The 17,118-nt window shown below is 35.9% G+C and overlaps 1 protein-coding gene across 1 annotated transcript in view; it reads left to right on the forward strand.

The window, feature by feature from the left end:
• LOC145248083 (angio-associated migratory cell protein-like) overlaps nucleotides 1–17,118 on the forward strand; it is a 54,342-nt gene that overhangs the window by 35,186 nt on the left and 2,038 nt on the right. The window contains exons 9-10 of the mRNA XM_080109861.1: nucleotides 6,370–6,460; nucleotides 16,571–16,725. Of these exons, the coding sequence (XP_079965987.1) occupies nucleotides 6,370–6,460; nucleotides 16,571–16,725 (246 nt within the window). The remainder of the gene's footprint in view (nucleotides 1–6,369; nucleotides 6,461–16,570; nucleotides 16,726–17,118) is intronic.

Raw genomic sequence — 17,118 nt, forward strand, 5'->3', positions numbered from 1 at the left:
AGAATTCTATGCGCTGTATGTGCTCTCCGCTTATCTCAGCATTTGTTTCCAGTCGTCCTGTACTTCACTTGCCACTGGTATTTAACAATGTCGACTCAGAAGAAGTGTGGTTGGAAACTGCGCACCTCCTGCAACAAAAATTTCACATGCAGGCATCCCTTTGTGGGTATCCATAGTCTGTCAAAGACTGAAGGAACTTGTGTTTTTAGATATAAACAGAAGCTGAAGAGAATCAAATATTTTCCGTTTTTTTAAATTTTTTAATTTTTTTAAAATATGTTTTCATCTATATTTATTGAAGATTCCTCATAGTGTTTTGACTGATGTAACCACTAACCTTCTTCAGATGAATCTGTTGGAATTCAAGAATTTATATGTTGAACTCAGTAAATCTGTATGGAATTTTCAAACGGAACCCATTATTAATCCAAGGAAGTAGACTTCTTTCGTTTCATCAGTCATGATTGAGTATACGTTTTAAGTATTATTTGGATTCTTCAGAATGCTGTTCTTATCTTCAGTGTTATTTGCACAACATTTTCCAGCCATCTTCAGGTGTATCTTGTCAAACTCAAATCTTTCTGTCAAACTCAGAAATCTTTCTGTCAAACTCAGAAATCTTTCTGTCAAACTCTGGAATCTTGATGGAATTTTGAATGGAATCTTTTATTCAATGAACAGTAAGATGACTTAAAGAAACAGCACATATGCTGGGCAGACCTAGTATAGAATCTAACACACTATAAATAATGAAGAAAGCCAAAAAAAAAATTTAGTAATAAATAATGATCTATAATGATAAGTAGTAAGATTGTACATCTAAAAAACAAAAATAAGTTTAAGGTTTCCAAAATTCATACTAGAATTGTCGGCACAAACCCATGGCGTAACAGGTAAAATTCATTGCAACTGACACTCCTCCAAAGGTTGAAGGTTCAATCCTCAGTGTGGGCGATATTAAGTATACAATTGCAAATTTTAAAAAATTTCTACCCAGTCATGGCTGATGAAACTAAAGCATACTATCCCATGGATTAAATAAAGGGTTCCATTTGGAATTCTGCACAGATTTCTGAGTTTAACAAAATATACCTGAAGAAGATCAGAGGTTACATCAACCAAAATGTTGTATAAATAACATTCCAGATGAGAAAAGTAGTTTGAATATTCAAAAAAATATAAATATATATATAACTCCTGTAAAAAAATTCAGAAACATAAGTTTTAAATAATTTTATAATTATATTATTAGTATTGCTTTTACTTAGGATTGAACGTTCCAAGACTGTCATTTAGAAGTAACTAGCGGGGGTGTCTGGCATTGCCTGGGGGGTTAGAAAAAAAAAAGTGGTAGTAGGCAGGCAGGTTCGAACCCATGATACGAAAGCGGAAAAGAAAGTGAAAGAAAATCTGAGATCTTACCGATACGCTACGACGTGAGAGGAAGTGAAAAACGTTCAAATTTAACGATTAAAAAATTGATTTGCAGAAATGAGTTCACGCAGGCACAGAAATAAACATTGGCTGCAGGCCAGTTTCTGCCGTATTTTGCTTTCCCACGACATTTTGAGAGCTCCCCCGAAAAAGGGGGAGCTCTCAAAAATGAATCGCAATTGTTTGATATGAAGGGTTTTCCCAGCATTGATCAAAGCTAATTGCGTTTCTGGAGGTCCCGGCAGGAAAGCCTACTTCGCTCCGATTAGTTTCGCTTTTAAAAGACAAACAAACACGCGAAAGAACAGAATAGAGGGAATTTTATAAAAGTCGATCCAAATAAATGTAGAGACAACGTCCGTTCGCTAATTGTAGATATTATAATCTAAGGAGTATATAGAAAGTTCTCCTCGAAAAAAGCCTATTGTGGACATACAAAAACGCGCGTGCCACTTTTGCCTTTTATATATATAGACTAGTGGGGATACCCGGTGTTGCTCAGGTGTTTCGAGGTGTGTGTTGAGCCCCCCCCCTTTCCCCCAAAAAGTGTTAGTAGGCAGGCAGGTTCGAACCCGTGATGCCAAGGCGGAAAAGAAAGTGAAAGAAAACGTGAACTTTTACCGCTACGCTACGAAGCCAAAGTTGAAATTTAACGATGCCAATCAAAAAGTTGACTTGCAGAAACGAACGTTGGCTGAAGGCCAGTTCAGTTTTCCACCATTTCATTTATTTGTTTCCCAAAGATGTTTGGGGGGAAAACCAGCTCCCCACAAAAAAAGAGTCCAAATGAATAGCAATTGTCTGATATGATTGTTTCCCCCCACATTGATCAAAGGTGATTTGCTTTCTGGACGTCCTGGCATGAAAGGTCGAGAAGTTGACCTTGCTTTTGATTTAGTTTCGCTTTTATACGAAACAAACCACAGATTGTGTGGTCCCCCTCTTGTGTTGCATGTGAGATGAGGCTACAAAAAATAATAAAGAAATGATAAATGTGAGAAGTGTGAAGGGCCAACGTTGCCTTCACATTTTCGCCAAGTTTCAGAAAAATCTAATGGATGGAGCAAGTTATGGGGTAAAAAGTGTCATTTTTTGCAATTTTAGGGTATTTGTGACCCCTTTTGAGCTCTTGGGAATGCTGAATCCCAGTGGAAACGGACAAACGATGCAGTTTCACGCCTTAAGACGTATATTTGAATTCAACATCATGGAAAACTACTATATAGACATGCATATCAAGTTCTTGAATAATATGGAAAAAGAGCTCCAAAAAGGCATGTTTTTTTAGCCCTAAAAGTCCCAGAGGGATGCGAACCAGAAATTTTTCAGGGTCACCCATACTGAATTTATATTAAGAACAATAGCCTCCACATTTTGGCCAAGTTTCAGGAAAATCTAATCTATAGATCAAATGCTATGGGGCAAAAAGTGTAATTTTTGGTTATTTTGGGGCATTTTTGGCCTCTTTTGAGCCCTTTTGAGCCCCTGGGAACGCCGAATCCCAGTGTAAATTGATAACGGTGCAGTTTCAGGACTTAATACATGTATATTTGAGTTGACCACCGTGAAGAACCACTATATAGTCAGACATATCAAGTTTTTGTTGAGGAATTTTTAAAAAAGAGCCACAAAAAGAAGTGTTTTTAGCACTTAAAGTCCCCCGGGGATGTGAACCAGAATTTTGCCAGGGTCACCCATACTGGATTTATAGTAAGAACAATGGGCTCCACATTTTCACTAAATTTAAAAGAAATCTAATGGATGGATCAAAAGTTATGGGGCAAAATGTGTCATTTTTGGCCATTTTGGGGTATTTTTGACCTCTTTTGAGCCACTGGGGGCGCAATGTGAATTTTTGTAAAAAAAAAAAAAAAAAAAAAATTTACTGTTTAATGAAATACAATTTGTGGCAAAATTTCAGGCAAAACTAATGGACGGTTATCTGGCAATAGTCCGGACTAACGGACGCACGGACGCCACTGAAAACATAGGTCTCTCTCCGATAAATGGGGGACTAAAACACGAACACATGAGAGGAAGGAATAGCACAAATTTTATAAAAGTCAATCAAAATAAATGTAGACACGACGTCTCTTCGTAAGTCGTAGATATAATGATCTAAAGAGTATATAAAAAGTTGTAAAAATTAGTAACCCTCGAGACCCCCCCCCCCCGAAAAAAGCTTTTGTTGGACATATAAAAATGCGCGTGACCGTTTTGTCTTTTATATATTATTTCTTAACACTTTATTCCGTATGCAAAATTGTCACGTTTTTATGTACCCCAAAATAAACAGTGTCTGTTATATATATTCGCCGCGCATTTTGGCATATGAAGTAAATAGACAACATTGTAAAAATAATAGAAGTACAGCATAACGTAATATTATTGCTTATTATTCTATATTTATTTACGAGCCTGGGTGCCCGGCGTTGGCTGGGTGTTTGGAGGTGTGTGTTGAGCAAAAAAAAAAAAAAAAAAAAAAGTTTGAATAAGCAGGCAGGCTCAAACCTGTGACGTGAAGGCAGAAAAGAAAGTGGAGGTGTGTGTGTTGGTTGAGCAAAAAAAAAACATAGGAGTAGTAAGCAGGCTTGAACCCAGAGGAAAAAAGATGTAAAAAAAATGAACTGTCTTACCGATGTGCCCACTGGGGTTGTGATGTCATGGGTGGTTAAAATAATGCCTTTTATCCGACGTTGTGGAAGCGAGGGTTGAATGACTTGCAAAAAATGTCAGTGAAAAAAAACAACCCTCCCTATTAAAAAGTGCTCAGTCGAGGGTGAAGGAATTAATGTTTTTGGCCAATTGTATGATATTTGTCATCCGAAGGGTTGAGCTTCAAAATGATACCGATCTCATGAAAATCCGTTACCTCTTTCGAAAGTTTTAGGCAGATATACAAACATACATACATACATACATACATTTAAACAGATTTTTGCCCATTATATTATAGCCTAGCGGGGGTGCCCGGCATTGCCCAGGTGTTTGTCAGTGTGTGTGTATAGGAAAAAAAAAAAAATTGGTAGGCATGTGGGCTCGAACCCTAAGCCTTGAGGTGAAGGCGGAAAAGAGAGAGTGACATGTTACTGCAATGCTAAGAGGGCAGAGAAGTGAGAATTGTTGAAATTAAACGATTAGAAAAGCAGGTGCTTAAATGAATGTCAACGTCTGGTTTTCTAGGTTAAATATCACGCCATAGCGAAATGAATTGTAACAAAAGTCGCTCAAATAGAAGATAAAGACGACCTCGTTTCATAAATCAAAGATATTATAATCTAGGGAGTATATAAAAAGTTGTAAGAATTAGTGCCCTCCCCCTCCGAATGCCCCCCCCCCCCCTAAAAAAGCCTTTGGCAGACATACAAAAAAAAATGCACACACAGACACACATTTTTGCTTTTATATTATAGATTACTTGTGTTCTAATCTATAATTAATAGTTTCTATGTAACGGGATCCCAGGCAGTGCCAGATATCCTATACAGCTAGATGAAGATGGGAGAGGATGAGGTATGGTCGGGGGGGGGCATGCTGACACTTGGTCAAGGAAAAACAGATGTTTATGAGATTTCTGTCCACCAGAGAAGAAATAGTATCTTTTTCAATGAAAAGAAAATGAATGTTAACTACTAATTGAGTGAGACAGGTACAATGACCTGGGTTCAAAAGGTCTGCTTTGGTGTCTGGGAGATGTTGTCATTTGGGTCCACCTGTTGTATTTAACTACCAGACCACCAAGCCAGTGAAAAGTTAGTTGGACAGATAAATAAATAAATTGAACCTAAGGAGAGATATGGTCATGAAAGAGGAAGAAGAGGGTCACAAGAAAATAGAAAATGAAAAGAATAAAATAAGGGGATAGAGAAAGGAGTTCACGAGAGAGGAAAAAGAATAAGATAATGGGATAGATAAAAAAAAGAGGTTCAGAGAAAAAAAAAAAAAGTAATCTTCAATATGAGAGAGGGGAGAAGAGGCCAGTTTTATAAAAACGATTGGCTTTTTAGAGTTAGGGTTCTTTTTACTGGCTGGCATCGAGGCGTCCACATCGCTCTCACCCCGCCTGGGGCGAGGGGGGGGGCAAAACCCTCATAGAAGCTAAGTTGAAAGGCTCTTGTTCTTAGCTAGGAAATTAATTAGAGGAACTTAAGTTATACAACCTGCATCATGAAGCTTGGATCAAAGAACGCGACTATAAACAAGTGTAAAACGATTTATGAATAGTTATTTTGTTTCGTTATATAAAAATGTCCCAGAGTTTCCTTGTTTCTTGATTGCCGGCCTGAATGAAGATACAGTTTGTTTCAGGTATGCCCTGATGCCAGATGATGAAAGAGATAGACTGGATCCAGCACGAAGCCAGAGTGACGGCCGAAATCGACAATGTTGCCACACGGACTTAGGGTCATGCACATTTCGCATGCCCTGAGCAGCAGAAAGATATTTTCCAGTGACCAGTGAGAGTCTGGTCACCCTTGAGGGGTCCACCACTAGACAAGTAAGAATGTAGCCCTGCTGGGTTGCATCTATGGTCCTGTGAGCTGGGAGCGACAAACATGGCCAGAAGTACATCTCAGGTATGCTCCCGTGAACCAGGATAGCGACGGATGCGGCCCGGCCCTCGGACAAGAGAAGGTGTAAGGGTTATATCTATGTTAAAAATGTTTTTCTAATATCTCGAAAGTTTTAATTATTTGTAGTTATTTCCCTTGTTTTCAAGTGGTTATTACAATATTGTTGCTGTTTGTTTGGCTACAAAATTTAATTTCCTTATTAAAAAATAAAACTTCTTTGTCAATTTACGTGATTTTTGGTGCTCAATATTTTCTTTCCATCACAGATATGTACGTCATACAGATTTTTCTTTATTTTTGTTTTTTTAATGTAGGGGTAATTCTTCCTGTAATGTTTAGTTTCAAATCTTATTTTTTGCAGCCAACCCTGGGCAGCTATTGGTACCTTAAATGGAAGCATTTATTTGTGGGACATTCCCACTGGCAAAATTAGGATCACTTGGAATTTTCATGTAAGTCAGCATTTTTATTTTTTCACACGTTTTTGATCAAAGAAAATGTTATTTTAAACATCGTAGCAGACTATAAAAAATTCATAACATCATCGAAAATCACATTTTCGAAATAATGTCAAGCTCTCAAATCACTGAAACTTTGATTTTAATCACGTACTCAGGTCTGTTGTCATTATTAACACAATGTTCATAAAACTCGTTTTTTAAATATTATACTTTATCGAAACTTAAACATGACTGACCAAACAGCAAAAAAGTCCCCTATAAAAATATGAGTTATACTTCTTTTAAACTCTTTTTCACTCCACACAAGACATATTGCCAGTTGAGACAAGGAAACAGGAAGGGAATTCCAAAGTTTTGCAGTTGGAGGGAAGAAATTATTAGAGTAGATGGCTTTCCGGCATCTAAGGGCCTCAGCGATGGAAGGTGGGATTTTGCTGCTTGTCGAGGGGGAGGTATATCTGTCGAGGAGTCACAAGTGCTATGAGCTTATCAGAGAACATTCCATTAAAATATTTGTAAAACAGGCACAGGGAAACAACGTTGTGGGGACGGGATAGAGGTTGGGTCTTGGTGCTTGGTTGAAAACTCTTTTTTTGAAACTCTGTCTAAGAGTGAGAGACTATCGGTGGATGCACCAACTGAAATGCAACAACAATCGTTATTTTCATGGAAAGTGTTCGGCTGAGCTTCAATCTATGGTTCCCCCCACCCCTCGCCAAACTTTCACAAGAAACACTCATCTAGCTGAAAACACTATTAATAATCCCCCCCTCCCACTCTTTACCTGTGCCTAAACCTAAACATAGATTCCATGATCAAAGCTTCTTTCTTAGAACTGCACGCCTGTGGAATTATCTTCCGTTTTCCTGCTTTCCAGCCGTCTATAATATGGTTGTCTTCAAGTCCAACGTGAACAAGTTTCTGATGAGCCGTTCCACTTAAGTTAACAAATTTACCGAACTTCCATTACTATCGTTTACTATATTGTCCGTTTGACTACTGTACACTGTTTAACCCTTATCCTTGAGTGGCCTATTGGCCTTGATAAGTGGTGACACCTATGTAAAAAAAAAAAAAAAAAAATAATCCATGCATAGGCGAACGATGGCTTTGTAGAGATACTTTCAGATGTGAGTCATTTTCTGGCATAGTAGAGGGAACTCAACTTTCTTTGCGGATATTTTGTAGTTTTCATTAGTTTAGCATTTTTATTAGTTAACTAGCGGGGATACCCAGCGTTGCCCGGGTGTTTGGGGGTGTGAAAGAAAAAAAAAGTGTTAGTAGGGAGGGAGGCTCGAACCCGTGACAAACCCGAAGGCGGAAAAGAAAGTGAAAGAAAATGTGACATCTTACCGCTATGCTACGAAGCCATAGGAAGTGAAAAGCGTTGAAATTTAGCAATGTCAATCAAAAAGTTGACTTGCTAGCAGGTGCAGAAATGAACGTTGGCTGAAGGCCAGTTCAGCTTTCCACCGTTTCATTTATTTGTTTGCCTACGATGTTGGGGAAACCAAGCTCCCCCAAAAAAGGGGAACTCTCAAAGAAATTGCAATTGTCTGATATGAAGGGTTTTCCCCACATTGATCAAAGCTAATTGCTTTCAAGATGTCAAGAAAGGGCGCCGATGGCTTTGCTTTCGATTAGTTTTGCTTTTATATGAAAAAGCCGAACAAACATGCGACAGAATGGAATAGCGTGAATTTTGTAAAAGTCACTCAAATAAAAAATATAGACAACCTATTTTTGCAAATCGTAGATATTACAATCTAGGAAGTATATAAAAAGTTCTAAAATATACCCCCCCCCCCCGAGAACCCCTGCGAAAAAAGCCTTTGCTGGACATACAAAAACGCAAGCAGCTGTTTTACCTTTTATATATATAGATGAGCATCCCAAAACACAAACAGGAAACTAACAGAAGACACCTCCTATCTGGCCATGGATCATCAAGAGAAAGATTAAAATCAAGAAACAGTTTTGTACCTAAAGAGAGCCTTGACCCTGCACAGTCACAGAACTACTGCATTGATGGAATTATTTAAAGGACTACTTGAATAAAGCTATACAAGAACCCAGAGAACATCTCCCACGTAAAATGGGTCTCCCAAGGGAGGACTTGGTAACCCTAAACTGCGTAAGAGAGATGGTTGGAAGGACAGTCAGCAGTCTCCACAAAGCAACAACAAGTAACTGCTCTTGAGAAAATTCCAAACTAACAACGGAACACATGTTTAGTGGTTGCTGTGACTGCCCAGCTTATACTTGACACTTGATTAGTTAGTACTTGCTTACAAGATAACGTAAATAGGTTGTCACTACATTATTAACATAGATTGAACTAGCAAGGTTACTTGGTGTTGCCTGGATATTATAAAAAAACTAGCAGGACCCGTTAACCGGCATTGCTTGGTTGAAGCATACTGGCCCACCCACACACACAAAAAAGGAGAATGTTTAAATATATGTGAGCAGCCAAGAAATAGACAAGATAAACATAATTTTGCTTTCATGTGTATATATGGTGTAACGTTTTTGGTGCCATGTTGTGTCTAATTCATTAGCGTTTGTTTTTATTGAAGGTTTAAAATCTGGAATAAGAAAATTACAGCTGGCATCCAATGGGAAAGGGTGGAATAAGCGAAGGGAGAAATCATTATTTTGTGAATCTGCGAATCGGAAGTGAACATTATTTCTATGAGTTTATGAGTCAGTTAATAAGGGCAACAAGGCAGTACAAGTCTACTGTGTGTAATTTGGTCCAAAGGGGAATTTCTGCTATCAAAATATTATATACAGGATAAAACATTAGTCAGTCATGAGACTGCATACCTCTGCTTGACAATATAAAGATGGGCCAAAGTTTGATTTGGACCTTACTTTTCCATATTAATGGTGTATTCCTAAAGTTATGACATGGAAACGTTAACTCAAAAACTATTAATCTGATGTTATCAAACAGCATCAGATCCATCTTATACAAATTGATCTTGTCTGTCTGTCTGTCACAATTAAAAAAAAATATAATAAATACAATGCAGAATCTGTCTCATTTTGAAATATCACAGACCTGAACTATTTTTAAAAATGGAAAATATTGCATTAATAGTAAATGATAAATTTTTAACAAAAGTGGATGCCATGACCAGAAATTGAAACCAAAACCTTGAAATCTTCAGTCTTACGTTGTATTAACTGAACTACTTAGACTTATAAATATAACTTAAAACATTATTAATTATAGCATTGCCGTGATGTCATAAATTTATGATTTATGTCATATTACAGAACATCAATTCAAATGTAAGACAGTAATAAAAAAAATGGATCAATGAGTAAACATTATATATAGCATTAAGAAATAATAGTCCCAAACAATTTATCTTGCTTTAAATATTTATTGACATTAAAAAACAATTTAATATATTTAAAAATTTGGGTTCATCAAATTTCGAAAATTTTGGAAGTTGAAATGCTATCCAAATTTCAACCATACAAGATCAAAAGTTGAGGTATTATAAAATGTAGGGATTCATTGGACTAAGTTGTTAATTTCTACAATAAATAGAATTGAAATTATCACCAAAAGTGTGACTTTTGGCTTTTTCATGACCATTTAAAAAAAAAAATTGTTCATACTCTTTTTTTACACTAAACAAAGCATATTGCCTCTTGGAATGCAACAGGAAAACTGTTTGGAATCATGTCTAAAAGAGGACTGCGAAGAGTTGAGTAGTGAGATGTTTATTCACATTACATTTAAACTTCTGCAAGTTAGTACAGTAAGGGAAGCAGGAAACAATGAGGGAATCCAGTGTCTAGGAGTCTGAGGGAAGAAACTACTAGAGTAGAAGGCTTTCCAGCATCTAGGTACCTCAACAGGGATGAGATTTTGCTGTTTGTCAGGTTAGTCGGGAGTTAGTATGTTGAGACGGCACAAGTGTGAGAATTCATCAGAGCACATTCCATTAAAACACTTCTGAAACAGGTACAAGGATGCAACATTGCAGTGATGGGACAGAGGTTAGACCTTGGCCGATAGTGTGGAATCTATTAGATTTGATACTTTTTTTGGACCTTTCTAAGAGTGAGAAACTCGTGGCAGATGCACCAGCCCAGATGTGGAACAATAATGCTTGCAAATTAAATTAGTTTTAAGTTAATCCATGATTGATATATTAACCAAGTTTGGTGATGGTTGCTCAAGCAATGTGGATGCTAGGCTGTACACAAATAGATGCAGTAACAAACCAATCAACAAACCTGAAGCCGGCCAAAAGCTTACTTGGCCAAAACGTGGTGAAACGACCAGAACTATGACAGGTAGTAATTACTGAAAATACAGTTAAGAGACTCGGCATTTCTATCCTGTCATGGTTTACCACCTGACGAAGACCAGATGAATAGTTGGCTGAAACATTGTAAAATCAACTAGAACATGAGGATAATAGTCTGCAAATAAATAAATAAAATAAATTATAAATAAATATATAAATAAATAAAATCAATAAATGTATAAATATATAAATACATATATAAATAAATAAAATAAATGTATAAATATATACATGTATAAGTAAATAAATAAATAAATAAAATAAATGTATAAATAAATATATAAATACATATATAAATAAATAAGTGTATAAATAAATGTATAAATAAATATATAAATACATAAATAAATAAATGTATAAATAAATATATAAATACATATATAAATAAATGTATAAATAAATATATAAATACCTATATAAATAAATAAATAAATGTATAAATAAATATATAAATACATATATAAATAAAATAAATGTATGAATAAATATATAAATACATATATAAATAAATAAATGTAAATATAAATACATATATAAGTAAATAAATAAATAAAATAAATGTATAAATAAATATATAAATACATGTATAAATAAATAAAATAAATGTATAAATATATAAATACATATATAAATAAATAAATGTATAAATATATAAATACATATATAAATAAATAAATGTATAAATAAATATATAAACACATATATAAATAAAATAAATAAATGTATAAACTGCTCATCTGTAAATGATTCCAGTAATAAAAATAAATGAGGATTTGTTAAGAATTTTCATGTTCAAATGAATTTGTTTAATGGCATCTAAATTATGAAGTGTCACAATTTTTTTTTCAACTATTAAGAAAAGTTAAAATGTCTGACTTGTTGACAAAGAAATGAAAATGTATTCTGGACGATTTAATTTTGAAATAATGTTATTTTTGAAAATAGGATTTAAAAATATCTTTTTTGATTTTCAATAAATCTATTGATCTCTATAAATAAAGTTGTTTTTTCCTACTCTCAAAAAAGATATAAATACAAACAAAGGCATCACACATAAATGCAAAATGATTATGCTATCTGCCAGTACATGTTTCTGGAAATTATCAGTTGGTTTCATTCAAATTTGTTGGTTGGTTATTTTAGTTTTACGGCATATCAACCCTTTTCAGGTTATTTAATGCTGAATCCAGTGATTTTGAAGAACACTTTTTTAATAGATTATATATATTTTTTTTTAAGTCGGTTTCTGTTTAACCCATAGTTGGGACCCTAACAGGTACTACCAGTCCGGGTCAGAGTGGACCTGGGAGCAATGGCAATTAAAGGGTGGCTCCACACTCCCCAAAGCTCGCAAGCTGGGGCCTCACCATCGGATATAGTTTAAGGTCATATCCAGGACCATTCAAATTTGTAAATTCTTACAATATTTCCGAACAAAGTTACTTTCCCAAGGAGTAGGAGGATATTTTACTCAGTCATTATTATTTACTTTCACTTTCCCTGGATTCACCGGAACAAATATTTCATAGTATTCACTTCTCAGAAACAGCTGTCAGTATTTCATCTTGTCATTTTGTGAAATTACCATTCATTGAAAATACATCTGCTATGTAAATAATCACTGCTCCCCTCTGTTTCTCTTCTACTTCTAATGGCGTTTTCATTGGCTGTTCAGATACATAATTTTGTTCTAGAGATTACATTTGACAAAAATTTATGAAATGCACTTTATAAAATCAAACCTGATGTCTGCCCACATTCTGTTCTTTAAAAACAATGAAGCCATTACTTAGTATGATTAAACTAAATATGAACAACACATTCCGACAGTTAACAAAACTTTGATTTCTCAAACACTAATTCAATAGCTCTTTAATTAATCTTCGAACAAACACTTTGATTCAATAAACACTTTCACGTAACTCACATAACAACAATTTACATGTGTACTAGTATCAAATAAAAAAGAACATTAATTCACTGTGTAAGTTTTGTAGATACAAGAAAACACACACTAACACGTGAAGCTGTCTGAAATTAAATATGCAAATTAATTTTTTTTTTTCATCCTAACTTTTGAAGTACTGCAATCGTTTGTATTATGTTGTATAATAGGGTACCAACATGGGATACAGAGATATGTACTTGTGATGCAGAGTTCATCTGAATGTGTGTACGTGTCACTAAATGTCTATAGTGGTTCTTCATTATTTGAACCCTTATTTATTGTGTTGCTCATGATGTGTATATACTCGTTTGAATCATATATACGTAGACAAGCTGATTGTCTGTTATGTTGTTGAGTGTGGTAAGGTTGTAATACAAAGACAATTCACAGTACCTGAATTTGGGACCAACGTTTTTCTGTTGGATGGTTCATTTCTCGTATCCTCCAGACAACTACAACAAAGAAGCATTCCCTCGGAACAGATAACACAACTCACCTGTTACAAAATATACACATTCTTTTGTTCCAGTCCAGTTGAGTCCCAAATCCTCAAAAACTTGCAAACGCTTTCTTCTTACCCCATCTCTTTGGTTGTGTGTACTTCCTGCACATCCATCTGTCTCCAATCTCAGAGGTCCTGGATATGACCTTAAACTATATCCAACGGTGAGGCTTCGGCTTGCAGGCTTTTGGGGAGTGTGGAGCCACCCCTTAATTGCCATTGCTCCCCGGTCCACTCTAACCCAGAGTGGTAGTACCTGTTAAGGTCCCAACTATGGGTTAAATAAAAACCGACTTGAAAAATAAACAACAAATATATTCTATTAAAATATTGTTCTTCAAAATCACTGGATTCGGCATTAAATAACCTGAAAAGGGTTGATATGCCGTAAAACAAAAACAACCAATCGACCAATCTCAGATGCTAACTCTCTCAAATCTCGGATCTAACTAACTTCAAAATCCAGATCGCGAAATCATACGTATCCTTAAGTCATCAGTTGTCAGGTGTAACCTAATGTTTATTCTATTCTCACAACTATAAACATTCAATTCTATTTTTAATAATTTTTTAAAGAATGTCGATGCTTGTTAAAGTTCCGATCTAACTAAATTATCAAAACATAATTCTTAACAAAATAAATTATATTTTTGGTGAAATCCTGATAATCAATGTATAGAGCTCAGAGTGAAACGGCTTTAGTTATTTAATGTCATACTTCAATATAACAATCTAAAAGTAGTTAAAATAAGTCTTAGTTTTGTTCTAGTGAAAGACGACAAGAGATGCACTGACACAAATTCCTTATTTGTATCTATGATAGGTTGAAATATTCAACGCAGAATAGTTTTATAATACTATGATTTTACACTTGGAAGATTTAATAAGTGCAAATGTAGAAATAGGAAGGGAGGTGGCAACACACACATTTGCTAATACAACAATAGGAAGGGAGGTGGCAACACACACATTTGCTAATACAACAATAGGAAGGGAGGTGGCAACACACACATTTGCTAATACAACAATAGGAAGGGAGGTGGCAACACACACATTTGCTAATACAACAATAGGAAGGGAGGTGGCAACACACACATTTGCTAATACAACAATAGGAAGGGAGGTGGCAACACACACATTTGCTAATACAACAATAGGAAGGGAGGTGGCAACACACACATTTGCTAATACAACAATAGGAAGGGAGGTGGCAACACACACATTTGCTAATACAACAATAGGAAGGGAGGTGGCAACACACACATTTGCTAATACAACAATAGGAAGGGAGGTGGCAACACACACATTTGCTAATACAACAATAGGAAGGGAGGTGGCAACACACACATTTGCTAATACAACAATAGGAAGGGAGGTGGCAACACACACATTTGCTAATACAACAATAGGAAGGGAGGTGGCAACACACACATTTGCTAATACAACAATAGGAAGGGAGGTGGCAACACACACATTTGCTAATACAACAATAGGAAGGGAGGTGGCAACACACACATTTGCTAATACAACAATAGGAAGGGAGGTGGCAACACACACATTTGCTAATACAACAATAGGAAGGGAGGTGGATACACACACATTTGCTAATACAACAATAGGAAGGGAGGTGGCAACACACACATTTGCTAATACAACAATAGGAAGGGAGGTGGATACACACACATTTGCTAATACAACAATAGGAAGGGAGGTGGCAACACACACATTTGCTAATACAACAATAGGAAGGGAGGTGGCAACACACACATTTGCTAATACAACAATAGGAAGGGAGGTGGCAACACACACATTTGCTAATACAACAATAGGAAGGGAGGTGGCAACACACACATTTGCTAATACAACAATAGGAAGGGAGGTGGCAACACACACATTTGCTAATACAACAATAGGAAGGGAGGTGGCAACACACACATTTGCTAATACAACAATAGGAAGGGAGGTGGCAACACACACATTTGCTAATACAACAATAGGAAGGGAGGTGGCAACACACACATTTGCTAATACAACAATAGGAAGGGAGGTGGCAACACACACATTTGCTAATACAACAATAGGAAGGGAGGTGGCAACACACACATTTGCTAATACAACAATAGGAAGGGAGGTGGCAACACACACATTTGCTAATACAACAATAGGAAGGGAGGTGGCAACACACACATTTGCTAATACAACAATAGGAAGGGAGGTGGCAACACACACATTTGCTAATACAACAATAGGAAGGGAGGTGGCAACACACACATTTGCTAATACAACAATAGGAAGGGAGGTGGCAACACACACATTTGCTAATACAACAATAGGAAGGGAGGTGGCAACACACACATTTGCTAATACAACAATAGGAAGGGAGGTGGCAACACACACATTTGCTAATACAACAATAGGAAGGGAGGTGGCAACACACACATTTGCTAATACAACAATAGGAAGGGAGGTGGATACACACACATTTGCTAATACAACAATAGGAAGGGAGGTGGCAACACACACATTTGCTAATACAACAATAGGAAGGGAGGTGGATACACACACATTTGCTAATACAACAATAGGAAGGGAGGTGGCAACACACACATTTGCTAATACAACAATAGGAAGGGAGGTGGCAACACACACATTTGCTAATACAACAATAGGAAGGGAGGTGGCAACACACACATTTGCTAATACAACAATAGGAAGGGAGGTGGCAACACACACATTTGCTAATACAACAATAGGAAGGGAGGTGGCAACACACACATTTGCTAATACAACAATAGGAAGGGAGGTGGCAACACACATATTTGCTAATACAACAAGACTACTGTTTTCATTTTGATTGTTATTTTTACAGGATTATCTTCTCAAACTCTGGAATCTTTCTTTTGGATTTGGAAATCTGTATGGGATCATTTGAATGTAACCTGATACTCAAAAATACAATTACAAATTACTTAGGACTTCTACCTGGTCATCATAGCTGATGGAATAAAAATATGCTACTCCCGTGGATTAAATTAACGGTTCATTTTAAAATTTCCATGCAGATTCCTGAATATGACCGAAAGATTCCATAGTTTGATACACTTAAAGAAGGTTGGAGGTTATATCGACCGAAAGTTGTGAAAATAACACTGAAGATGAGAACAGTAGTCCAAATAGTCTAAATGATACGAATAACCAATGTTTATCTAAAAAATTAAGATGCATAATAGCGAGATTGTGTTGCCAATTTTTGTTTATTTTTAATCTTGTATGTTTTTTTTTTAATTTGCAATTTTGTTTTTTCTTTTCTATTGTAGGAATCAGTAGTTAAATTAAAATGGATGGAAAATGGCCTGCATGTGTTCAGTGTTGGTCTGGATGGTGTGGTGAGATTATGGGATGCACGCGATGGCCGCTTGATGCATCAATGGCATGGACATGGCGCCTCTATTATGGACTTTGATGTCTCAAAGTAAGTGGTGACTTGAATGACTTAATTCTTTTGCTCAGTAATTCGCGTTGAAATTGCAAAATTTTCTAATTTGTATGTTGGAATCGCCTAAAACAATGATTCCCAAGCTTTTTCAAATGACAAGCCCCCTCTCCCCTCACTCTCTCAATCTTTTTGAAAATGAGGTCAACTTCTTGGTTTTAGGATTTGATAAAATAAAATATTTAATTGATTTATGTTAACATTTCTCAATAATCTATAATGTAAATCTCACCTGTCTGTTTAAATGTATGTATGCATGTATGTTTGTTTGTATGACTCACAAAAACTTTTGACAGAGGCAATGGATTTTCACGTGGTTGGTATCATTTTGAAGCTCAACCCTTCGGATGACAAATATCGAAAAATAAGCCA

This window comes from Euprymna scolopes, chromosome 26 (genome assembly GCF_053919585.1).
Source record: "Euprymna scolopes isolate OS-2025 chromosome 26, ASM5391958v1, whole genome shotgun sequence".
NCBI classification, from domain to species: domain Eukaryota; kingdom Metazoa; phylum Mollusca; class Cephalopoda; order Sepiida; family Sepiolidae; genus Euprymna; species Euprymna scolopes.